Source organism: Hyla sarda, chromosome 2 (assembly GCF_029499605.1).
Source record: "Hyla sarda isolate aHylSar1 chromosome 2, aHylSar1.hap1, whole genome shotgun sequence".
Taxonomy (NCBI): Eukaryota; Metazoa; Chordata; class Amphibia; order Anura; family Hylidae; genus Hyla; species Hyla sarda.
In genome coordinates this window covers 42,259,647-42,287,050 of record NC_079190.1, presented here as the reverse complement: position 1 = coordinate 42,287,050, position 27,404 = coordinate 42,259,647, and the positions used below count along the sequence as shown (strand labels likewise).

At 43.7% G+C, this 27,404-nt stretch overlaps 1 protein-coding gene and 1 long non-coding RNA gene across 4 annotated transcripts in view; one reads left to right on the top strand and one right to left on the bottom strand.

Annotated features, from left to right (window-relative positions):
* The window catches only part of CWF19L2 (CWF19 like cell cycle control factor 2), a 177,414-nt gene that overhangs the window by 123,066 nt on the left and 26,944 nt on the right, over positions 1-27,404 (top strand). For both annotated transcript variants that reach the window (XM_056561619.1, XM_056561620.1), the window contains exons 14-16: positions 14,694-14,810; positions 18,703-18,858; positions 23,805-23,885. In XM_056561619.1, coding sequence (XP_056417594.1) covers positions 14,694-14,810; positions 18,703-18,858; positions 23,805-23,885 — 354 coding nt within the window. The remainder of the gene's footprint in view (positions 1-14,693; positions 14,811-18,702; positions 18,859-23,804; positions 23,886-27,404) is intronic.
* LOC130358410 (uncharacterized) overlaps positions 1,184-27,404 on the bottom strand; it is a 177,142-nt gene continuing 150,921 nt past the window's right edge. For both annotated transcript variants that reach the window (XR_008889514.1, XR_008889515.1), the window contains exons 3-4: positions 24,086-24,165; positions 1,184-1,486 (exon numbers count right to left, since the gene is read on the bottom strand). This is a non-coding gene — a long non-coding RNA (uncharacterized LOC130358410). The remainder of the gene's footprint in view (positions 1,487-24,085; positions 24,166-27,404) is intronic.

The window sequence follows — 27,404 nt, the reverse complement described above, 5'->3', positions numbered from 1 at the left end:
CACTGTGCTCATAATGTCAGCAGAGAGCTCTGTGTTTCAAACGGAAAAGCATTTCCACTGTAGTATTCAGCAGCTAATAAGTACAGGAAGAATTAAGATTTTTTAATAGAAGTGATTTACAAATCTGTTTAACTTTCTGGCACCAGTTGATTTAAAAAAAAAAAAAAAAAAAAAAAAGTTTTTCACCGGAGTACCCCTTTAAGGGTATGTTCACAGTACAGAGTCTCTTTGCGGATTTCTGCACATAGATTCTGCTGTACAGACATTGGGTCTTCTATTGACCCATTCACATTGGAATTACAAAGGTATCGCTATATGTTTTAGCAGTGACAGGGCAAATGTGCTGTGACTTTACCTTTTATTCAGCGCTTATTTCTGCATTATTTATGCATCATTTCTGCTCCATTTATCAAGAGAAGAAAGGTTGCAAGCCTCTAGAGGAATTAAAGGGGTATTCCAGGAAAAAACGTTTTGTCTTATGTCAACTGGCTCCAGAAAGTTAAACAGATTTGTAAATTACTTCTATTAAAAAATCTTAATCCTTTCAATAATTATCAGCTGCTGATGTTCAGTTGTTGTTTTCTGTCTGGCAACAGTGCTCTCTGCTGACATCTCTGCTTGTCTCGGGAACTGCACAGAGTAGAAGAGGTTTGCTATGGGGATTTGCTTCTAAACTGGGCGTTTCCCGAGACACGTGTCATCAGAGAGCACTTAGACAGAAAAGAACAACTCAACTTCAGCAGCTCATAAGTACTGAAAGGATTAAGATTTTTTAATAGAAGTTATTTACATATCTGTTTAACTTTCTGGAGCCAGTTGATATATAAAAAAAAGTTTTTTTCTGGATAACCCCTTTAAGTGAGGACATTTTCTGTGCTTAATTCTGTAGCATGAACATACCCTCACACCTTCCAGATATTTAATATACATCTTATAGCGTCTGGAAGAAAGTTTGGAGCTGGTTCAGTAGCTTAACCTGGTCCATACATGGCGGGTGCGGACGGTGTTGTATAGGTGACACCTGCCGTCAGTAGCTGGGATTGGAGATAACCAATTCTGACAGTTTAAACCCATAGGGGGGAAGTTTTATCAAAACCTGTAAAGAAGAAGAGTCAGATGCCCATAGGAAGCAATCAAATTACTTATTTTTCATTTAATAAAAAGGCCTCCGAAAAATAAAAAATAAAGCAATCTGGTTGCCATGGGCAACAGTGCCACTCTACCTCTACCTTTGTTCTGGTGGCGTCTATTGCCTGCGAAATGTCCCACTAGAATTTTTCCACCCAGAAATTTTGCTTTGTGAATGGGGCCTTAGAGTTAGAGAAGTGTAAAAATTATTTACCTATTACATAACTTGTATATGGTATTTTTGAGCAGATTTCTGCTCTGTAGGCTTCATCTGTATATTTGTAGTTCTCCCAGAGCTGGTGGACAGATCTTCCATAGACTTGTATTGCTTGTCTTGCAAACACAGGACAAAGGTGAGCTATATTTTAGAGAAGAAAATATGAGTAGCAGAAGAGGGAATATGTTTGATAACAGGAGAATGAAGCACTTAAAAATATATAATACATAGTTCAATGCCGAATTAAATAGTACTGTGTTGCCTACTTAAACATTGGTAAGTATGTGATACTATAAAATGGGGGGACCATGGAATGACCGTCTATTCCGCCCTTTATTCTCCAACAAAAATAAAAGTACAGAAACGTTTTAATGGTCCTTGTGTTATAGAGCATGAACATTTAAATAGTTGTAAGCAGTGATAGTTTTGGGACCATAAAAAAAATGAAATACACAAGACTCTCCAGAAGAGATATATAAAGACATAAATGTAGCCAGCACCTAAACCCAATACACGGGTGCACGCTGCTGTGGCAAGTTGACCAAGTGTGCTGCTGCCATTTTCTTTTTTTACACACACATATATAGATAGATAGATAATAAAATCATGAAGGAGCACCGTGACAAGGCTTCAAGCTATAGTATATATCAATGCGGGTGCTCAGCCGGCTCCAACCTCGACCACAGGTACAATGAACAGCAAAATTCCAATGGGAAGCAAAACAGCGGCACTCCAGCAGTTTCAAGAAGAAAAGTTTCCTTTATTCACCCATATGGGTGAATAAAGGAAACTTTTCTTCTTGAAACTGCTGGAGTGCCGCTGTTTTGCTTCCCATTGGAATTTTGCTATATACCCAGCTCAAAAAAATAAAGGGAAGACTTAAACAACACACTGTAACTCCAAGTCAATGACACTTCTGTGAAATCACACTGTCCACTCAGGAAGCAACACTGATTGACAATCAATTTCACATGCTGTTGTGCAAATGGAACAGACAACAGGTGGAAGTTATAGGCAATTAGCTAGACACCCCCAATAAAGGAGTGGTTCTGCAGGTGTTGACCACAGACCACTTCTCAGTTCCTATGTTTCCTGGCTGATGTTTTGGTCACTTTTGAATGCTGGCCGTGCTTTCACTCTAGTGGTAGCATGAGACGGAGTCTACAACCCATACAAGTGGCTCAGGTAGTGCAGCTCATCCAGGATGGCACATCAATGCGAGCTGTGGCAAGAAGGTTTACTGTGTCTGTCAGCGTAGTGTCCGGAGCATGGAGGCGCTACCAGGAGACAGGCCAGTACATCAGGAGACGTGGAGAAGGCTGTAGGAGGGCAACAACCCAGCAGCAGGACCGCTACCTCTGCCTTTGTGCAAGGAGGAGCAGGAGGAGCACTGCCAGAGCCCTGCAAAATGACCTCCAGCAGGCCACAAATGTGCATGTGTCCACTCAAACAGTCAGAAACAGACTCCATGAGGGTGGTATAAGGGCCCGACGTCCACAGGTCGGTGGTGCTTACAGCCCAACACCGTGCAGGATGTTTGGCATTTGCCAGAGAACACTGAGATTGGCAAATTCACCACTGGTGCCCTGTGCTCTTCACAGATGAAAGCAGATTCACACTGAGCACATGTGACAGATGTGACAGAGTCTGGAGACGACGTGGAGAACGTTCTGCTGCCTGCAACATCCTCCAGCATGACTGGTTTGGCTGTGGGTCAGTAATGGTGTGTGGTGACATTTCTTTGGGTGCTGCACAGCTCTCCATGTACTTGCCAGAGGTAGACTGACTGCCATTAGGTACCGAGATGAGATCCTCAGACCCCTTGTGAGACCATATGCTACTGCGGTTGGCCCTGGGTTCCTCCTAATGCAAGACAATGCTAGACCTCATGTGGCTGGAGTGTGGCAGCAGTTCCTGCAAGAGGAAGGCATTGATGCTATGGACTGGCCGGCCCGTTCCGCAGACCTTAATCCAACTGAGCACATCTGGGACATCATGTGTCGCTCTATCCACCAATGCCACATTGCACCACAGACTGTCCAGGAGTTGGCGGATGCTTTAGTCCAGGTCTGGGAGGACATCCCTCAGGAGACCATCCACCACCTCATCAGGATCATGCCCGGGCATTGTAGGGAGGTCATAGGGGCACGTGGAGGCCACACACACTGAGCTTCATTTTGACTTGTTTTAAGGACATTACATAAAGTTGGATCAGCCTGTAGTGTGGTTTTCCACTTTGATTTTGAGTGTGACTCCATATCCAGACCTCCATGGGTTGATAAATTTTATTTCCATTGATAATTTCTGTGTGATTTTGTTGTCAGCGCATTCAACTATGTAAAGACGAAATATTTCCTACGATTAGTTCATTCATTCAGATCTAGGATGTGTTATCTTAGTGTTCCCTTTATTTTTTTGAGGAGGGTGTGTGTGTATGTATATGTGTGTGTGTGTGTGTGTGTGTGTGTGTGTGTATAGATATAGATAGATATAGTATTTATGTATTTTTTTTTTTATTACTGCTAGTTTGAGTGAGTTTGGTAGCTTCAGCTGATGGAGACTTCCCGCCAGCATGAGACAATAGACAGGACTGGATGAGTCAGGGAAGCGACATAATGTAATATATTCTCCTCAAGTATAAATATCAGCACACTTGGGTATTGTCTCAACATATTTTCTAAACAAGCCCAGTTTGCTGGAGCTCACTACATGGATTTCTCTGTTTAGCATAGCAAAACAATATTGTCTCTAAGCGGGGGGCCGGCAGAGCCGAGATATGGAAAGTGTCTTCATTTTGGACTAGTGTGAGGGAGAGTGACCTTTTTACTGGCGGGGATTGTTGTTATAGAGCAGCTCTTGTAAACCGATCAAATACAGATCATATTAAAGACCATCTGTCGGCTTGGGTTTAGAGTCTATTTTCTGTATTTACTACATAGTAGACGTACGGGGACATTTATTAGGAGAGGAGTTTGTGGAATTTAGGAAAGTTATACAAAGGTGCATTTTTCTCACTGAAGCCAAGTTATAGTCAGCAATGTATAGAGAGGAAAAGGAACTAGTTCTCTGTTCCCTTAAAGGGTTACTCCACTGGCCTGCATCCGGAACTAAAAGCTCCGAACGCTGTTTTTGCGCTCCGGGGGTCGGCCCGCACATCGTGACGTCATGGCCACGCCCCCTCAATGCAAGTCTATGGGAGGGGGCGTGACGCCCCCTCCCATAGACTTGCATTGAGGGGGCGTGACTCCCCCTCCCATAGACTTCCGAACGCTGGCCGTTGGAGTACCACTTTAAAGCGTTATTCCCATCTTATATCAGATAGTTGAACTTGTAGGGCATGTCAAGTTACATATTTTTGCAAATACTTTCATTTTGCTCCTTTCATCCCCTAGTTGACAGCTCATTGCCTAGGTTACAGACCACCACTCCACTCTAGAAGCTATGGTCGGCAGGTATATATAGACAACTTTATCTCTGCTAATTACAATAGGAATAGCCCTAACTTGACAACCTCTTAGGTATCCCTAGGTGAGACACGGATCTGAGTGTCCCGCTGTTCAGACTCTCATAGATCAGCAGTAACATGCAAGGAAACCTAGGTAGGTATGCATTTCCTGTATACCACCAGCACAGGAGCATTACACAGTTATCGTTTAAAGGGGTACTCCGGTGGAAAACATTTTCTTTTAAATCAACTGGTGCCAGAAAGATAATCAGATTTGTAAATTACTTCTTTTAATAAATCTTAATCCTTCTAGTACTTATCAGCTGCTGTATAATACAGAAGTTTTTTCTTCTTTTTGAATGTGTTTTCTGCCTGACCACAGTGCTCTCTGCTGACACCTCTGTCCATGTTCGGAACTGTCCAGTGCAGGAGCAAATCCCCATAGCAAACCTCTCCTACTCTGGACAGTTCCTGACATGGACAGAGGTGTCAGCAGAGAGCACTGTGGACAGAAAGAAAATAAATTCAAAAAGAAAATCGCTTCCTCTGTAGTATACAGCAGCTGATAAGTACTGGAAGGATTAAGATTTTTAAATAGAAGTATTTTACAAATTTGTTCATCTTTCTGGCACCAGTTGGTTATGGTTAAAAAAAAAAAAAAAAAATGTTTTCCATCGGAGTACCCCTTTAAATCATTTTCTGCACGTAGGTGTTGGCTCCTGAAACATCTCCACAGGGTCCATTTTCCAGTGGAAGGTTAAAATAGCTTCATTTTGGCATCTAACTGGCCAGAAAATATCAGACGTATACTGCATGGTGTATAGAGCGTCTCACTCCTTACCCAGTGCTGTACAGGTACTACAACACAGCTCCAGTCACTGGTCAGGAGTGGCACTAGGCATAAAGACATTTGATATGTCATTGTTCTTTATTTTTGGGATTGATTCATGTCCCAACAGCCTGATCCCAACCAGTCACACATGCTTCTCTGGCCAATTAGAGCACAGCACATCAGTGGAATAGCGTGGGTTGTCAGCACCCGGGGCAAGGCAAGTAATTTGCGCCCCCTAACCCGTGGATTTTAGCACTCAAGTCTCTTCCACTAGATTAGTTAAAGAAACCCTTACCCCCTAAGCACATGTATTGTTTACCTCTGAATTACTATAACTCTGAAATGCAAAACACTCTGTGCCCCTCACTTATAGTAATAATGCCCCATCCTGTGCCCCCACATATAATAATTATAACCCGTCCTGTTCCCCCCACATAATAATAATGTCCTCTGTCCTGTGCCCCTCACACATATAATGCTCCCTGTCCAGCCCCCTCAGAGGGCATTATATGTGAGGGGCACAGGACATTGGGCATTATATGTGGAGGCACAGGACAGCCCCCTGTCATATGCCCATATAATGCCCCCCTGACATATGTCCCTGACTTATAATGCCCCCTGTACTTTGCCCCTCACATATAATGCCCCATGTCCTGTGCCCCTCACATATAATGCCCCCTGAGGGGGCAGGACAGGGGGCATTGTATGTGAGGGGCACATGACATGGGGTATTATATATGAGGGGCACATGACAGGGGGGCATTATATATGAGGGGCACAGGACAAGGGTCATTATAAGAGGGGCATTATATGTGAGGGGCACATGACGGGGGCATTATATGTGGGGGGCACATGACGGGGGGCATTATATGTGAGGGGCACATGACAGGGGCATTATATGTGAGGGGCACAGGACATGGGGTATTATATATGAGGGGCACATGACGGGGGGGGGGCTGTCATGTGCCCCCACATATAATGCTCCCCTGACATGTGCCCCTTACTCATCATTTGCCCCTCTCACTTATAATTTGCTCCCCCCTCCCCTTTCTCACGCCCGTCGCCTTTCTCCCACGCTGCGGCTGCTCCATTCCTGCAGTCAGTGAGAGCCGCGGGGACGTGATCTCCGGGCGTCGGCGCAATGATGTGATGTCATTGCGCTGGCCTGCCGTGATTGGCTCTCACAGACTGCAGGAATAGAGCAGCCGCGGCGTGTGATAGCAAGGTGACGGGCGTGAGAAAGGGGTGGTGGAGCGGGACAGCCGACAGCTCCCGCTCCACCATGCGATAGTTCAGGGAGAGGGGCAATAAACTCGAGGGGAGAGGGGCAATAAACTCCACAGTGGGCGGCGACCCGGCGGCTCGGATCGGATTCGCACAGCCAGCACTGCAGAGAGAGTGAGTTAGCCAGGCAGTGGCAGAGAGCTGGGAATGCGAGCGCGCCCCCCCCAGATGTTGCGGCCGGCCCCCCCTGCACCCCCCACGCTACGCCTCTGCAGCACATATTACTCTACTATACCGTAACATGTTGCTACAATAAGTGCGCAGAACTGAACAGGCTGGCACTGTGCTGGGGATAATTTACTCAGTACATTACTATACATGGCATAGGCTATGAAAGCAGAAATAAAAGATACACCACCATCAGAAGAACAGCAAGGGAAGGGTTATACTTAACACTGAACTTCTGCCAAGAAACTAAAGGGAGGGGGGGAAGGGAAGATTACACTGCAGCACTGTGGACATATAGCAGTAGATAAACTGGTATTTACACAGTGGACAGGTATCCTCAGCTTTATGGGTGGACCAGGGTGCCTTGATTTACCTTTCAGGAACAGTGTGGTTCACCTTAACCATGCAGATACCAAGGCTTTTTCAGGCTTTCTCTTTACCTCTCCTGCACAGAGTACATGGTAATCCCCACCCCTGTGTTCTGTCCTTTTGGAACTGTTGCTAGTTACAGATTACCCCTACCAACAGGCAGTGGACAGTGAATTCCAGGGAGGGGAGACACCTAGTGGTCAAGATTTAGAACAGTTTTTCTATGGTAAGGAGACATTTTTAGTAAATAAAGGGATTTAGAAATGTGTTAAAGGTAAGTTGTTTGAAACGACGGTGCTCCTTTAATTATCCTAGGCTTGCTGAAGGTAGATCTACTAGTTTGGTTTAGTTATTTAAAGATCTTTGGTCTAGTTCTTATTACTTATATTGTTTTTGTGTCAGAATTAATGGTTAGTGAAGTTACTTAATGGGAAAATTCTCTGAATTTCTATAAGCCAAGTGTTTCATCAGATTTATGTGATGCGTGATCCGGAATAAAATTGGATTTGTAGATATAGTAGCAGGTGTTGTTGTGCCCTGAGGATCTTGCACTGCGGCGGTCTACCCGTAATGTAATTATGTCGCCAGTTTACGTTGGGTTAAATGTCACTTATACCCAGAATGTTCTTGCTGAAATCATATAGACATCCATGTTATGTCACCAGTCACACATCTGTGCTGTATGGTGTATTGTAATTGTCATTTTGACAGGTTCTTGGCCCCATCGGGAACCTTCCGTGACCTCTCCTACAGACGCAGTGAGGGTCTCAATGTTCCCTGTAAAATAATTTATCTTGCACATTCTTTGCACATTAAATCACTTCTAATTACTTGTTGAATATTTTTTTTGCCAAATGCAAAATTCCAGCTGCCAGTTTATTACATTAATATAATTCAGCTTACAAGTCATATTATGTATTGCCAAAGAACACCAATAGGATCGTCTGAAGAAAATCTGAATTTACTATCATGTTTTATAGTTGTTAGTTATCTGGAAAAAAGTAAAGAGAACCATATATTTCAGATAGCTGACAACTGTACATGATGTTCCCCGGCATGTGTTTTAAATGGAGCGAGAGGAGAAAGCTGCTGCCAGACAACTCTGGTGCTAGGTTACCTGCTTATATAGTGCAGTGTAGGCTATTATTAGAGAAAAATTTTGAAGTTCTTGTGTATTCCTTGTGCTTACCTGCTATAGCTGATGTGGCAGGCATTTGGTTTGGCTGCACCCTGGAAGCTGGATGGATCACTGAAATGATTTCCTAATGTGTCCTACATTACCAATGAATCATCTGGCGGAGGGTGGGGTGTTTGATCCTTGCATCTGGTCTGGACTCATAAGTTGGTTAAAGGGGTACTCCGCTGCTCAGCTTTTGGAACAAACTTCCGAATGCTTGAGCCGGCGCCGGGAGCTCGTGAAGTCATAGCCCCGCTCCCTCATAATGTCATTCCCCTCCCCCTCAATGCAAGTCTATGGTAGGGGGCGTGACAGCCGTCACGCCCCCTCCCATAGACTTGCATTTAGGGTGCGGGGCGTGACATCATGAGGGGGCTATGGCGTCACAAGCTCCTGGCGCCGACTCCAGCATTCGGAACAGTTTGTTCCAAACGCTGTGCAGCGGAGTACCCTTTTAAGGTCAGTTTCCATTATGTGCAGTTTTGATGCCTTTTCTTAAAGTGCTTTTTCCAGAAAAATATTACCATGAGGTGAAAGTGATTTGACCTCCAATCAAGTTGCTGTGTTTTTAATGAGGATTTGAAGTCCTTAGGGTGTGTTTCCACATGGAGTTATTACTGCGTTTTTTCACACATTTTACTGCAATTAGCTGTTTTCCAAAACCAGGTTAAATGACAAGTTTTTACTCTGGTTTGCACAATTGCAGGAAATCATGCATGTGTGCACAGTGCAGCAGAATTCTGTTGAAAACAATGAGACTCTGCTGCAATGGAATTTCTGGGCGGATTTTTTTTTTGCTGGATTCTGCTCAGAAATTCCACCCTGTGAACAAGGTCTTAGAATGAGCAGGGAGACAAGCCCATAGACTTACATTGTAAGTTTGTCTCACTTAACGCTCTCTCCTCCCAGCTAGTTCTAGATATTGGTCGCTTTCTGAACACTCAGATCCTGACGGATTATTTTCTCAGTTTTTATTTTAATGGCGCAGAAGACACGAGGGTCAGGTCAATGATAACTTCTAGTATGGAGACACAAGGATCAGCAGAAGCTGTAGTACAGATCATGTTTCAGCATGATTAAATGTATTAGGAAATGGAAAAAAGATGATAGATGGGAAACCAGTTGAAAAAAGTCAAGAGAATCCAGTCCTGTCAGAAACACTCGATATAAATGGTAAACCGGGAGACCTTATTAAGTCATCCCACGCATTTTATGCCTTCTTATCTAGGACAAATGAATTGTTACTGATAAAGGGGGAGATTTATCAAAACCTGTCCAGAGGAAAAATTGCCCAGTTGCCCATAGCAACCAATCAGATCTCTTCTTTCATTTCTAACAAGGCCTCTGCAAAATGAAAGAAGCAATCTGATTGGTTGCTATGGGCAACTTTTCCTCTGGACAGGTTTTGATAAATCTCCCCCAAATTTCCCAAAAGCTTCTTCTTGCTATCCTTAAAATAGGAACATTGACATCTGCAGAGTGCATTAGTGAGAAGTCATTTGGCAAACACGTTTTGCTGCTTTTTTTCTGAAGAAATGGTTATGTACAAGGCAATAAAGTCGAAAGATGACGCTGCTTTCCCTTCTTTCCGTCAGATTATAGCAAGATTAGTTTGTAGCTCGGAGCCATAGAGTGAATCAGGTTAGCATGAAATTGCTGCACAATGAGATTCAGCACTAAGCAGCCCAACCAGTATGGGGTACTGACTATGGCATCTGGGAGATGAAAACTGACACCGTGTTCAAGGGCCTTGTACATTAATGACTATTGCTGCGGCGGCACTGGGATAGATGGAATCATATCCCGGAAAAAGTCCCCGTTATAGAATGAAGATAAGAGCGTATGTCAGGACCTGTCAGCTTTATTTGGTTATTATGTGTCACATGGAAGAATCTAACAAATCCTTGTGCTAAAAATATGCCAGTGATATGTCAGAATTAGAATTAGATGATCAAACATACAGTAAATTCGATTCGTCACAAACTTCTCAGCTCGGCAGTTGATGACTTATCCTGCGTAAATGAGTTCAGCCTTCATGTGCTCCGGTGGGCTGGAAAAGGTGGATACATTCCTAGGAAAGAGTCTCCTAGGACTGTAGCCACCTTTTCCAGCCCACGGAAGCACCTGAAAGCTGAACTAATTTATGCAGGAAAAGACATCAACTGCCGAGCCGAGAAGTTTGTGACGAATCGAATTTACTGTAAGTTCGCTCATCTCTAGTCAGAATAGAATAAGAAATTCTTATTAAAGGGGTACTCCGCTGCTCGGTGTCAGGTGAAAACTGTTCCGAACTCTGGAGCCGGCATCGGGAGCTTGTGGTGTCATAACCCCGCCCCCTCATGACATCACACCCCGCCCTCTCAATGCAAGTCTATGTGAGCGGGCGTGACAGGCAAAGTGGTTCAATGTCGTACTACCCCTAACTTGATCCAAATTTGTGTACTAAATAAATTGATAATCTGTATAGCACTGGAGGCTATGTTCTTCAAATGTTCCCTTTGCATATTTATGAAGTTAGTCTCTTGTGAGAGCTTGTTTTTTGTCAGGGGAGTTGTATTTTTCACCTTTTACGTAATTTTTTTTTCTAGGGTTGGAGAAAACAGCAATTTTAACATTGTTTTTGTTTACGGTTAAAGGGGTTTTCCAGGAATAGAAAAACACAGCTACTTTACCAAAAACTGCTCCCTGTCTGTCCCCAGGTTGGGTGCGGTTCAGCAGCTCAGTTCCATTGAGGTGAATGGAACCAAGTTGTAAAACCGCACCCAACCTGGAGAAAGACGTGGATCTGTTTTTGAAAGAAATTAGCTCAGTTCTTCTATTCCTGGATAACCCTTTTTTATTTTAATGAGGACAAGTGGTCAGTAGTTAAATAATTGAGTTTTCATAACATTTTGTAGCCTCTGGGTGAAAAATTCCAATTTTGTTGCCCTTTAACCCCCCCTCAGCCTATTATCCCCCCCCCCCTCAGCCTATTATCCCCCCCCTCAGCCGATTATCCCCCCCCTCAGCCTATTATCCCCCCCCTCAGCCTATTATCCCCCCCTCAGCCTATTATCCCCCCCTCAGCCTATTATCCCCCCCTCAGCCTATTATCCCCCCAGCCTATTATCCCCCCAGCCTAATATCCCCCCCAGCCTAATATTCCCCTCAGCCTAATATTCCCCTCAGCCTAATATCCCACCCAGCCTAATATCCCCCCCAGCCTAATATCCCCCCCCAGCCTAATATCCCCCCCCAGCCTAATATCCCCCCCCCAGCCTAATATCCCCCTCCAGCCTAATATCCCCCTCCAGCCTAATATCCCCCTCCAGCCTAATATCCCCCTCCAGCCTAATATCCTCCTCCAGCCTAATATCCCCCTCCAGCCTAATATCCCCCTCCAGCCTAATATCCCCCCCAGCCTATTATCCCCCCCAGCCTATTATCCCCCCCCAGCCTATTATCCCCCCCAGCCTATTATCCCCCCCAGCCTATTATCCCCCCCAGCCTATTATCCCCCCCCCAGCCTATTATCCCCCCCAGCCTATTATCCCCCCCAGCCTATTATCCCCCCCAGCCTATTATCCCCCCCAGCCTATTATCCCCCCCAGCCTATTATCCCCCCCCAGCCTATTATCCCCCCCCAGCCTATTATCCCCCCCCAGCCTATTATCCCCCCCAGCCTATTATCCCCCCCAGCCTATTATCCCCCCCAGCCTATTATCCCCCCCCCAGCCTATTATCCCCCCCCAGCCTATTATCCCCCCCCCAGCCTATTATCCCCCCCAGCCTATTATCCCCCCCCAGCCTATTATCCCCCCCAGCCTATTATCCCCCCCCAGCCTATTATCCCCCCCAGCCTATTATCCCCCCAGCCTATTATCCCCCCCCAGCCTATTATCCCCCCCCAGCCTATTATCCCCCCCCAGCCTATTATCCCCCCCCAGCCTATTATCCCCCCCCAGCCTATTATCCCCCCCCCAGCCTATTATCCCCCCCCAGCCTATTATCCCCCCCCCCAGCCTATTATCCCCCCCCCAGCCTATTATCCCCCCCCAGCCTATTATCCCCTCCCAGCCTATTATCCCCTCCCAGCCTATTATCCCCTATTACATCCCCCTCAGCCTCATATTACATCCCCCTCAGCCTCATATTACATCCCCCTCAGCCTCATATTACATCCCCCTCAGCCTCATATTACGTCCCCTCAGCCTTATATTACATCCTCTCAGCCTTATATTACACCCCCTCAGCCTTATATTACACCCCCTCAGCCTTATATTACACCCCCCTCAGCCTCATATTACATCCCCTCAGCCTCATATTACATCCCCTCAGCCTCATATTACACCCCCCTCAGCCTTATATTACATCCCCCTCAGCCTCCTATTAAATCCCCTCAGCCTCCTATTAAATCCCCTCAGCCTCCTATTAAATCCCCTCAGCCTCCTATTAAATCCCCTCAGCCTCATATTACATCCCCTCAGCCTCATATTACATCCCCCTCAGCCTCATATTACGTCCCCTCAGCCTCATATTACGTCCCCTCAGCCTCATATTACGTCCTCTCAGCCTTATATTACACCCCCCTCAGCCTTATATTACACCCCCCTCAGCCTTATATTACATCCCCTCAGCCTCATATTACGTCCCCTCAGCCTCATATTACACCCCTCTCAGCCTTATATTACACCCCCCTCAGCCTTATATTACATCCCCCTCAGCCTTATATTACATCCCCCTCAGCCTCCTATTAAATCCCCTCAGCCTCCTATTAAATCCCCTCAGCCTCCTATTAAATCCCCTCAGCCTCATATTACATCCCCTCAGCCTCATATTACATCCCCTCAGCCTCATATTACATCCCCCTCAGCCTCATATTACACCCCCCTCAGCCTCATATTACATCCCCTCAGCCTCATATTACATCCCCTCAGCCTCTTATTACATCCCCTCAGCCTCATATTACGTCCCCTCAGCCTCTTATTACGTCCCCTCAGCCTCTTATTACGTCCCCTCAGCCTCTTATTACGTCCCCTCAGCCTCTTATTACGTCCCCTCAGTCTCTTATTACGTCCCCTCAGCCTCTTATTACGTCCCCTCAGCCTCATATTACGTCCCCTCAGCCTCATATTACGTCCCCTCAGCCTCATATTACGTCCCCTCAGCCTCATATTACATCCCCCTCAGCCTCATATTACATCCCCTCAGCCTCATATTACATCCCCTCAGCCTCATATTACATCCCCTCAGCCTCATATTACATCCCCTCAGCCTCATATTACATCCCCTCAGCCTCATATTACACCCCCCTCAGCCTCATATTACACCCCCTTCAGCCTCATATTACATCCCCTCAGCCTCATATTACATCCCCTCAGCCTCATATTACATCCCCTCAGCCTCATATTACGTCCCCTCAGCCTCATATTACGTCCCCTCAGCCTCTTATTACGTCCCCTCAGCCTCTTCTTACGTCCCCTCAGCCTCATATTACGTCCCCTCAGCCTCATATTACGTCCCCTCAGCCTCATATTACGTCCCCTCAGCCTCATATTACGTCCCCTCAGCCTCATATTACGTCCCCTCAGCCTCATATAGGTGGCAGCAGAGAGCACTGTGGTCAGACAGAAAAGAACTGCACAACTTCCTGTGGAGCATACAGCAGCTAAGTACCGAAAGGATTAAGATTTTTATAAGTCATTTACAAATCTGCTTGACTTTTTGGCACCAGTTGATTAGAAAAAATGTGTTTTCCACTGGAGTACCCCTTTGTGGCTTTACCCCTTGATTCTTATTCAGGCCCCCTAAGCCTCATATTCTAGATTCACACCCCTTCTACCTATTTAGGGAAGTGTAGATATTCCCAAACAGATTCACCCTACAGCATAAATAACAGGATACAGGTTTTCTAAGTCAATATCTTTTGAGGTCAGTAGGAGCTGTACAATATGACGAGCCCTTAGATTCTAGGAGACATTCTCAGGCTTAGCTCGCTGTGATTCATTTTACATAATTTAGGACCTGAAAACATTATGATATTAAAAATGAACATTCACTTTAAACAGATTGGCTCATTATGTTTTTTTTACAGGTGTATCTGTGTCTTCCCAATCACCTTTCACTCACAGAGGGACATTGCCTGATCGTCCCTTTACAGCACCACACTGCAGTGACATTGCTGGACGAAGATATATGGGATGAAATTCAGGTGATTTATTCTTGTTTTCTATAGCTGGAGCGAAGGCTACCAACACTTTCTGACAAGACTTTTTTGTTTTCCATGTCATGGTCTGCCCATCATGCACTGCACCAAACATAGCACAGTATCCATTTTGTAGAGTTCCTCTAAAGTGTATCGGTCACTTCAAAAAACTTTTGACATGCCAAATGTTCTGATTGGTTTGGAACTCCCCAGCTCAGAACGATTTCCATCCAGAGGCCTCATATACTTATAATGGGCCATCCTACAAAGCTGGATGGATATTTCTGCGAGCCAGGGAATGACTTGTGCCACTGTACACTTCTCCCCGTTTGTTTGAATGATTGGAGAGACCCAAGCAATGAAAACTTAACTTTGTCTCTTTCTTTGACATTTTTATTGGTTGTGATCTGCTGAGATCCCCACCAATCTTTTGAAAAAGCGGACAAAAGTGCGTAGTAGCATGCTTTACCCCATAGACTTATAATGGTACCGTTCTATGAAGCTGCATGGGTGTTGCTACGATCCAGGGAGTGAAGAGCGCTCCTGCATGCTTCTCCCTGCTCGTTCTAATGGTTGGTGGGACCCAGCTGATAAAAACTTTTCCTTGTCTTTATGACATGTCAAAAGTTTTAGTTGGTTGGGATCTAAGTACTGAGATTACCGATTATTAGAAAGAGTGGGGAGAAGTGCGCAGTATCATGCTTCATTCCCCAGCTCACAACCATCTACATCCTGATCAAAAATGTTCTTTCTCTTTGAAATGTCAAAAGTTTTTTGAAATGACATAGATCCTTTATAGTGTAACCATCACATGTACTTTATCTTATCAGAGAAATGTTCCTTATCTTGCTGATCCCCTTCTCCTCCTCCTCCCCCACTTGCTGCTGCGATCACTTAGTCTTGATTCACTGTCAAAATCCATCTGCAGGCACTGATGTATCTTGTTACATCTGCAGCCCATACAAGTCTATAAAGAGGGGAAGGAGATTAGGGAGCAGCTGCAGGAAGGCAGAGAAATGGAGAGACACATACACAAAGGTGCTGCTTCTAGTAAGTGTTATATCTCACCCCAGTGCTGGTTTCACAGCTCGCACTACTTACTACTATGTCCTCCATGCTGCTGATCCTTATGAGGGATGCTTACAAGTTATATAATGACCAGATATAGTGGTACGCCATATAAATAAATATATATATATATATATATATATATATATATATATATATGTATGTATATAATATACACACACACACAGCAGCTTATTCTGATAGTTACCCCAAATGGTGTTTACTCTGTAAGATGGACTCCATCCACACTTTTGCTAGGGACACGGCATATACTGACAGCAAGCGCTTCCTCCATTATATATGAGGAGATCTGTATTTCATCTAAACCACTCTACAAAATGAGAAAAAGTTCAGTACGGCCTGACAAGCACATCATTTTTTTATGGGTTCATGGTGACTTTTACGTTATCTGGGTTATTTTAGAAATATGTCAAATGTTGCTTTTTTTCTGCAGTCAGAATGTAAATTATTTAGCAGTTTCATACCCAGCAATGCTGTGTGTATATGGTCCTTTTTTATTTCTGACCTGTTAGTTTTCTTAGTAATAATATTTGTCCAGTATCCCTTCCCAACTGGGGGCCATGGAGTTATTATGGCAGGGGTCTCCAAACGGTGGCCCTCCAGCTTTCACAAAACTACAAAGCCCGGAGTTGTAGTTTCGCAACAGCTGGAGGCACTTTGTTTGGAAAACACAGGAGTAGACTATATTGTTTGTTGAACAAGTTGTACTTTAATGGAACCATTCATCCTAGCATGTGCTGTAAAACAAAAAAAAAAAAAAACAGCGAAAAAAAAACACAAAACACAATTTTGTAAGGGCTTTACTACTTTCTCTATTTTCACCATGTGGCAAAAATGTCATATTCATCATTACAAGTACAGCAATACCAAATTAGTTTATTAGTTTAACTACTTAAAAAAAAAATTGTTATGCTTTAATAGTTCTGATATTTCCATGTATGTTTATACAATTTTTATTTAAATATTTGCTTTTGTAGTTTCATTTTTTATTATAGGATTTTTTGTTTTTTTATTTAACATTTTTTGTCCCTTTAGGGGACTTGTACAACTGATTACTTTATGACTTGTACAGTTCACTGCAATACTGATGTATTGCAGTGTACTTTCATATTCAGTATCTCCTATCACACCCTACCTATGGACTATAGAAGCCCAAACTTAAAAGCCACAGAGGCCTTCAGAAGGCCCACATCTGGAATATGCTGTTCAGTTTTAGTCACCAGTTCATAAAAGGGACGTTGTGGAGCTGGAGAAGGTGCAGAGACGTACGACTAAACTAATATGGAGCATGGAACATCTTAGCTATGAGGAAAGATTAAAAAAATTACATTTGTTTAGTCTTGAGAAGAGACATTTAAGGGGGGATATGATCAACATATAGATGTATATAAATGACCCATACAAAAAATATGGCGAAAAACTGTTCCAGATTAAAAAAAAACTCAAAGGACAAGGGGGCACTCCCTCCATCTGAAGAAGAAAAGGTTTTGTCCAAAGGGGCAACACGCCTTCTTTACCATAAGAACTGTGAATTTATGGAACGGTCTACCTCAGGAACTGGTCACAGCAGAAACAGTTGAAAGCTTTAATACAGGGTTAGATACATTCCTGGAACAAAATAACATTAATGCTTATGTATGCAGAAATATAATCACATCCCTTCCCCTTCATCCGCCCACACCCCTTCCCTTCAATTCCTTGGTTGAACTTGATGGACGCATGTCTTTTTTTTTTTTTGACCATACTAACTATCACTAGAGTAGCAGGTGACCTCTAGGGGGCTAAATGGCTGGGATCAGAGTTCCGTCCAATACCAACCGCTGTCAGCAGCTGTAAGCTCCAGAGCCGCCACATACACCTGAACCCAATATTAGACATTGACGTCAGATGTCCGGAAGCTATTAAATGGCTTTATTGTTGGATACTATATTGCCTTTTTATTTGGGATTGTAGGCTTCTTTCACACTACCGTCATGTTCCTGCATTTTGAAAGCTGTTTTTCTACTGAAAGAGTCATGAAAAAAAATAGACAAAATAACTGAACATAACGGATACTAACGGACATTCCGTCAAAATATAGGACATGTTCCATCCTTTATCACCCGTTATTTCATCCGTCATCCACCGTTATAGTCCGTTATTTTATTTTCTGGTTGTGATGCTGTTCTGAGCATGCGCAGTACAAATAACGGCTCATAACGGGCGTTAAAATAACAGGCACTAATGGATGTCAATTGTGAACATCCGTCACCCATAGATTTTAATGTTTAAATTTCAACGTCCGTTATTCCACCTTTTATTTTTGGCAGAACAAAAATTTGTGCATGCACCGTCTTTTGTGCCAGCAAAAATAACAGCTGTTAGTCATAACGGGACATAACTGGTGCTGAAGGATGGTCAAACATCCCATTGACATGAATGGCATATTTAAACGGCCGATTTAGGGACTTTCTGACGGGAGTATTTACAGGTGACCAACGGTAGTGTGAAAGGGGCCTTGTTTGGGAAATATATGCCAATGTTCTGTGGGCTCTTTTTAGTAGTAGTATTTATATTTGTGTCCATGTCACATTTTTTCCTTTTAACTTATTTATTTATAACTAAAAAAAAAAAAACACTAGGACTTTAGTCTAATACCTTAGACCACCTTCTCCATTTTGTTGATCACCCTTCAATTATTTGCCTCGTCAGTAGTATTTCTGCACTAGTATTTGCTCCTTCACACAGTAATCCATAAATGTCCCACTGTATCCATCAAGATTTGTTTTTGCTCTTTCTGCTTTACTTATGTTTGATTCCTCCATTCTAGATGTTCCGTAAAACACTGGTGAAGATGTTTGCCGATCAAGGTCTGGACTGTGTCTTTCTTGAAACAAACATGAACCTTAAAAAGCGTTTCCATCTGGTCTATGAATGTATTCCTCTGCCTAAGGAAGTGGGAGATATGGCACCCATTTATTTCAAGGTTGGTAAATTTCTGTGATCTTAGTGGCAAAGGGAACCTGGAGCTAGAAACGGTAAACAGGATCAGCACAACTACCAGGGTTTGTTGAGAACAGGAGCACTTTATATATCAGCGTTTCCCATCCAGGGAGCTATATATGAATGATGCTCGGCCTTGCGCGTGCAAGAGTCTTTTTGACCATTCAGAAAGGACAGAGATGGACTCCTGTTTAGCCTCAAACATGGAAGGGGGTTGTCTGACACACAAAACCTGGCTCAGAGACATTAGAGGTGAGCCAAGATATTTACATATTGCACTATATTGATTTTATAGAGGTCCTTACTTGATGGAAGTATCGTATAGATGCAATTATTTTAGGGGTCCATCTACAAATGTTCTCTGTGCTATCAGGGTGTGTTCCCATCTTGCGGCTGCCACATATCAACAAAACCTTGCCAACATGCTGTTGCCAATAGTCACATGATTTTGGCCGCTGACTCGAGATCGAGCTCTACAGTGATGGCCTGCTCAGCCATTTAGCGGTCCCAGCATTTGTACCCCCCCCCCCCACAATCATACACTTATTCCCTATCCTGTGGATAAGGGATACATTTGTATTAACCAGATGATCCCATTAAGAACATTAATATGAGAATTTAAAGTGTACCTGTCGTACAATTTTTATATATATATATATATATATATATATATGTAGAAAATAACATTATATTTTTATATTTGTAATGGGATATTGTCTGTCTCTGTGAGCAGACCAAATACAGAAAGTATGGACAAGCAGGGCTCTGTGCACTGAGGAGAAGCAGGGCTCTGTGCACTGAGGAGAAGCAGGGCTCTGTGCACTGAGGAGAAGCAGGGCTCTGTGCACTGAGGAGAAGCAGGGCTCTGTTCACTGAGGAGAAGCAGGGCTCTGTTCACTGAGGAGAAGCAGGGCTCTGTGCACTGAGGAGAAGCAGGGCTCTGTGCACTGAGGACAAGCGGGGCTCTGTGCACTGAGGACAAGCGGGGCTCTGTGCACTGAGGACAAGCGGGGCTCTGTGCACTGAGGACAAGCGGGGCTCTGTGCACTGAGGACAAGCGGGGCTCTGTGCACTGAGGACAAGCGGGGCTCTGTGCACTGAGGACAAGCGGGGCTCTGTGCACCGAGGACAAGCGGGGCTCTGGACACCGAGGACAAGCGGGGCTCTGGACACCGAGGACAAGCGGGGCTCTGGACACCGAGGACAAGCGGGGCTCTGGACACCGAGGACAAGCGGGGCTCTGGACACCGAGGACAAGCGGGGCTCTGGACACCGAGGACAAGCGGGGCTCTGGACACTGAGGCTCTGTGACACTCTACCAGTTCACACATCAGGATGATTGCCAATTTAGGAGCCTGCACAGAGCCCTGCTTGTCCTGCCTTCACTTCCTGTATTTGGTCTCCTCACAGAGACACACAGGCAATAGCTGCAGGGACAGCATTTTTTCACCCAAAAATAGACCTTTTTTAATTAATGTATATTACAAATATACACATGATGGTGCTATCTACATTATATAAAGCATTTTTGTTAATGACAGTCACACACAGGTATTGATTTATATTGTATTGTGTATGTCAGGTTTATTTATTTTACTTTATAGCATAATTTAGCGGACCATGAATTCCTGCTCCTCAGGGGCGGTGTAAACAACTCAGCTTTGATGCTTGTGTGAATAGAGCCCCCATAGAATTTCACATGTCTCTTGCTTCACCCCTTAGTTTTTGTATTAGAATTTTATGCACCCAATTAGATTTTGTAGAAAAATTATAATCATTGAAAATATTCTGTGCCATTTCTGAATCATGAAACTTTCAGTATTGAGTATAAAAAGTTCATCTCTCCCCATAGAAAATTCTTTAGTAAATTGAAGTCCTTTATGGGGGCAGGGTAAAGATCACATCTTTTCAATCAGACAACAGTTCCGTGTATGGAAGGATTTCCTAGTAAAATCTCATTATCCCACATTCATGGGAGCTTATTGCAGACATAAATCACACCTCAATGTATTCGGCAGCAAAGGTGAAGTACACGGCAAATAGAAGTCGGAAAAAGCAATTGTCACCGGGTGTCCAGGAACACATTCGTCGAAATGACGGCGAGCCCAGACGAGATTTCATTAGGCAAAAAGCATCCGGCATAACATTTACTCTTGACACTCTCTGCCCTTCCTGCCTGCTCTTACTGTCGCGCTTGTTATTTTATATACTCCGCAGGAGATGATGGCATGTGTGTCATTTGGTCTGGTAATATCAGCCGTATTATGAGGCACAAGTCCAGTCATCACATGACCAGTCATCACATGACCTTACACCGATCACACCCGGGATGAATGACAGGGAGGATAGACATGAACAGTATACAACTAAAATGTAGAACCTAGTTATTTTAATTTCTTTCCTTTAGTTCTGAATGCTGGGTGCGGGCTGCGGGGGTCGTGACGTCAGACCACGCCCCCTCAATGCAAGTCTATGGGAGGGGGCGTGGCAGTTGCCACGCCCCCTCCCATAGACTTGCATTGAGGGGGCACGACGTGACGTCACGACCTCTGCACCCAGAATTCAGAACTGAATGTTCCGAACGTTGGGGCAGTGGAGTACCCCTTTAAAGGGGTACTCCACTAGGAAAAAAAAATTCTAAATCAACTGGTGCCAGAAAGTTACACAGATTTGTAAATTACTTCTATTTAAAAATCTTAATCCTTCCAGTACTTATCAGCTTTTTTATATGCTCCACAGAAAGGTCTTTTTGAATTCCCTTTCTGTCTGACCACAGTGCTCTCTGCTGACACCTCTGTCCATTTTAGGAACTGTCCAGAGTAGAAGCAAATCCCCATAGCAAACCTCTCCTGCTCTGGACAGTTCCTGATATGGACAGAGGTGTCAGCAGAGAGCACTGTGGTCAGACAGAAAGGAAATTCAAAAAGAAAACAACTTCCTGTGGATCATGCAGCAGCTGATAAGTACTGGAAGGATTAAGATTTTTTAATAGAAGTAATTTACAAATCTGATTAACTTTCTGGCACCAGTTGATTAAAAAAAAAAAAAAAAAAAAAAATGTTTTCCAGTGGAATAACCCTATACGCGCTGGTAAGATTTGCAGTGACATTTTCCCCTGGTTTGTTCCTGTGTGCCATCGATGATGCCTCAGTATGTGACTAGTGAAGAATGTGATTGGCATTACACGATATAGGAAATAGACAGGAACCCAAGATCTGGCATTGTCCTGTGCCTGACGATTTTGTTGCGGATACGCAGGTAATCCACAGCAAAATCCTTAACATAAGGATCGGAGTGTGGATATCATTTGCCCATTACAGTCACTGTGGAAAATCCACTTACTAATCCTTGTCTTCTCCGCAGAAGAGAATGTTCTGCTGATCAGTTGTCACTTTCCATAGTGTGTGGATGAGATTTGTTCCACCCTACCGCCACTGTTTTCCACTGCAAATTTTCCATTTGTAAATCCAGGTAGAAAATCCACTACATGTTAACAAAGCCTTACAGGCTGGGGATACACTGCATAATAGGGTTAGACTTTTATATGGGGTTGGCGGTCAGTGCTTCCAGTCTATGATGGTCCTCTCCAAGGTGGGGCAGCACTGTTAAAGTGCACATCCGATGATGGCGCAGGTGTTTAATTTCTGTGGCCTGAGACCTGCTCGAGGCTATTGTGGTCAGGATACAGATTTACCCGAAGTCCCATGCAAGTCTATGGGACTCCATGAAATTCTGTGTCCTCATCACTGTAGTCTCGTGCTCAGAAGCTGACGCAAAATTTTTACGCGATAATGCCCCCTGACCATCATGAGATGCCGAAGTTGAACCAGAACCCTGAACTACAAGTCTAAAATAGAACAAGGAAATAAAAAAACGAAATTGTAGTGTCTTTATTTCGTGTACACAAGCAAAGTTTCATCCCATCTATAGGGTCTTTGTCGTGCAAAGAAAAAAAATACCTGATAGAAGTTGAAATGTTGTTTGCACACATTGGATTCTATGGTGTTGTATTTCTATTCTTGGAGTGCTGCTGCCTTGTACTGTTGTGGTCTATGATGGATTATTCATTTAGGGGGAGATTTATCAAAACCTGTCCAGAAGAAAAGTTGCCCAGTTGTCCATAGCAACCAATCAGATCGCTTCTTTCATTTTGCAGAGGCCTTGTTAAAAAATGAAAGAAGTGATCTGATTGGTTGTTATGGGTAACTGGGCAACGTTTCCTCTGGACAGGTTTTGATAAATCTCCCCCTTAGTCACTGACTTTTATACTAAGAAGAAATAAATAGAAAGAAAAAAGACCGGGGAACGGCGCCTCGTGTATTACCCTTAAACACAAACAGCAAGTGTAAATGTGGGAGAAACCCACGGCACTTATAGGTGGCTGCTCACCAGATGTAAATAGAAGTAACGCATATCACCCCAAATAGGGGTACTCACTGATGTCCAAAGGAGGGCTGCAAGCCGGAGGTCACAGGCACATACGTCCTGACGTAGTCATCAAACGGAAAATGGAAAAGGACCTCATTCATCCAGGCGCTGCCGGTTAGGTCATCAGGTGCACAAAATGATGCAATGTATACCTTGGAATATTGTATACATGAAAGTTTATTAAAAAATAATAAACAACATACAGATTACGCGTTTCGAGGGTGACTCCCCTCTTCCTCAGATCATTTTGTGCACCTGATGACCTAACCGGCAGCGCCTGGATGAATGAGGTCCTTTTCCATTTTCCATTTATACTAAGAAGGGACTGGGAGGCATTTTCTGCTTTATTTTTTATTCTGTGGTCACATGTGTATACCTGCCTGTGATGGTGCCTATGTTAGTCTCATCCTGCTCACATGCAGAAACCATACTGTCACATGCACATAGCGTTTTGTGTGTTTTCAATGCATCTATGACCGAGACTTTCTCTTCTTGACACAGAAAGCCATTATGGAATCTGACGAGGAATGGTCCATGAATAAGAAGCTAATAGATCTGTCTATGAAGGATGTTCGACGATCTGTAAGTATTCATTTGTGTCTGTCTGCCCAAAGCTGCCTATAGCATGTACTGCTAAATGTTTTCATTCTTACAGAGGTCCTGTAGTTTTTAGTATGTTAGGTATTTATTCATGTCAGAGTGTTTTCCCTGTCCCCTTATTAGCTTTTTTACACACACACACATATATATATATATATAATATTTATTTGTGACAACATTACCTGCTAATTCCAGGTCTTTTTGAAGCTCTTCACTAGTCTTTGGCTCTTGGACAACTCTTCTGATTATTCTTCTCACTTCTCTGCAAGAAGCAAATTTATGGTGAAACCAACACCATTGTTATGTTTTACAATAATTCGTTTGCGAAGGACTTAAAGGGGTAATCCGCTGCTCAGAGTTTGGAACAAGCTGTTCCGAATGCTGGAGCCAGCGCCGGGAGCTTGTGACTTCATAGCACCGCCCCCTCATGATGTCACTCCCTGCCTCCTCAATGCAAGTCTATGGGAGGGGGCGTGACGGCTGTCACGCCCCCTCCCATAGACTTGCATTGAGGGGGCGGGGAGGGACATCATGAGGGGGCGGGTCTGATGTCCCGAGGTGCCGGCTCCAGTGTTCGGGACAGCTGATAGATTTCAGCTGTTGTCTTGGATTTCCATTCCCTTTTAGCACTTGCACTTTTTGCATGTGTTTACTACTTTTTCCCTGTGCCATTTAACATTATTACACAATAGCTGAATACCCGGCGTTGCCCGGTTTTTCTTTCCTAATCCTTTTTGGGGAGGAAAATCAACAAAGGAGAAAGCTTTTGACTTCATATACTGTCCTCATATATTGTTGTCATATCCCGACCTCCACTCCCGACCTCCACTCCCGACCTCCACTCCCGACCTCCACTCCCGACCTCCACTCCCGACCTCCACTCCCGACCTCCACTCCCGACCTCCACTCCCGACCTCCACTCCCGACCTCCACTCCCGACCTCCACTCCCGACCTCCACACCGACCTCTGACCAACATCTCATGCAGTCATGAGGTGATGATATATGCTGGCATAATGCACTCTTTCTTGTGCATAAGCTGGAGCATTATAGGAGGTGATGAGCCCCCAAGGCTGTGAGCATGTGGGGGTTTAGTATAAATTTAGACCACCTATTAGTTAGCTTAAACTATGCCAGTATCTTACACAATTTTGATGCTTTTAAGCCACTCCCCTTTTAATACCGAATCACTGTCCCAAGTGTCAAAGCCACAACCTTTTCTCATACACAGCAGAAGACGTGTCTGATACACATAGTAAATATGGTGCACGGTAGGTATTAATATTTGTGCCTCCATGTGCTGCTCCATCCTTGCAGTGTCTAAGGATTCAATTCAGGCATACAAAGCAATGTGCAGCACATCACCGAGTTGTAAGGACAACCATAATGAATCAAACAATTCACCCCTACACTCCCATGTCTCCAAGAGCTGCTCTCAGGGTGGAGGATGATGGTAAATGACAGCAGAAAACTCTCCTTTCCTTGTGACATCCACAGAGATCCTGGGGGACATGTTTACCTTGTGCTGTCATTCCACGATCTGAATATCATCATGTAGGGGAAGAGATCGGATTCTGGTATTGTAATTTATGTGCGGCATTAATAAATATGCACAGTACGCTCTAATTTTTATCACATTAATTATGCCGGGAGCCAAAATAATTTCTTCTGTCCCAAGAGGAACTGGAGAGTTTCTGTAAAATTCACTGTGTGTCCTAGTGTGTGAATACTTAATATGTGGCAAATATCACATATATTTCTGACCTAATTTATCCTTTATTCCACTGATTATCTATCAGTCTATCTCACATCTATCTCCTATCTATCTCATATCTATTATCTATCTATCTATCTCCTATCTATCTCCTATCTATCTCCTATCTATCTCCTATCTATCTCCTATCTATCTCCTATCTATCTCCTATCTATCTCCTATCTATCTCCTATCTATCTCCTATCTATCTCCTATCTATCTCCTATCTATATATCTAATATCTATCTATCTCTCATATCTATCTCTCATATCTATCTCTCATATCTATCTCTCATATCTATCTATCTCATATCTATCTATCTCATATCTATCTATCTCGTATCTATCTATCCCATATCTATCCCATATCTATCTATCTCATATCTATCCCATATCTATCTATCTCATATCTATCTATCTCATATCTATCTATCTATCTCATATCTATCTATCTATCTCATATCTATCTCATATCTATCTATCTCATATCTATCTATCTCATATCTATCTATCTATCTCTCTCATATCTATCTATCTATCTCTCTCATATCTATCTATCTTTCTATCTTATATCTATCTATCTTTCTATCTTTCTATCTCATATCTATCTATCTATCTATCTATCTCATATCTATCTATCTATCTCATATCTATCTATCTATCTCATATCTATCTATCTATCTATCTCATATCTATCTATCTATCTCATATCTATCTATCTATCTCATATCTATCTATCTCATATCTATCTATCTATCTCATATCTATCTATCTATCTCATATCTATCTTTCTATCTCATATCTTTCTATCTATCTATCTCATATCTATCTATCTCATATCTATCTCTCTATCTATATATCTATCTATCTCGCTATATCTCTATCTATGTATCTATCTCGCTATCTCTCTCTCTCTATTTCTCTAGCTATCTATTTATCTATCTTATATCATTCCATCTAGCAATATATCTTATATCTATCCACCTCCTAAGTATTCTGTGTCCCATCTACCATATTTATCGGTGTAGAACACGTACTTTTAAAACTAAAATCTGAGACAAAAACCCTACCTGTGTTTTATACATCGATAAATCCTCTGATACCAGCCCAGCCAGTTTCCTCTGACTGCTGATCCTTCCTGGTGCCTGGTGCAAGAAAAGTTCCTTTGCCCCAGTCCCACAGCAGCCACTGCTGGTCCCTGATCTAATGTGGTCCCGGCGGGGCTGCTGTTCTTAAACTTGCAGCTGGTTCTGCAGCCACTTTAAATCAGTGACCAGCGGCAGCTGCCGGGAGTGTCGAGTTACACTACGTACAGAAGAGCAGCCCGGATGCCTCCTGAACAGAGGTGGAATGATGTTGCACAGGAGAGATCAGAGGGGAAAAAATTATTTAGCACGGGCACAGGGGAGATTAGAAGTGAGAAAAATGATGTGGCAGAGGGGGATCAGAGGGGGGAAATGATATAGCACAGGGGGGCAATGATATGGCACAGGGGGATCAGAGGGGGGAAATGATATAACACAGGGGGGCAATGATATGGCACAAGGGGATCAGAGGGGGGAAATGATATAGCACAGGGGGGCAATGATATGGCACAGGGGGATCAGAGGGGGGAAATGATATAGCACAGGGGGGCAATGATATGGCACAAGGGGATCAGAGGGGGGAAATGATATAGCACAGGGGGGCAATGATATGGCACAGGGGGATCAGAGGGAGGCAATGATATGGCACAGGGGGGCAATGATA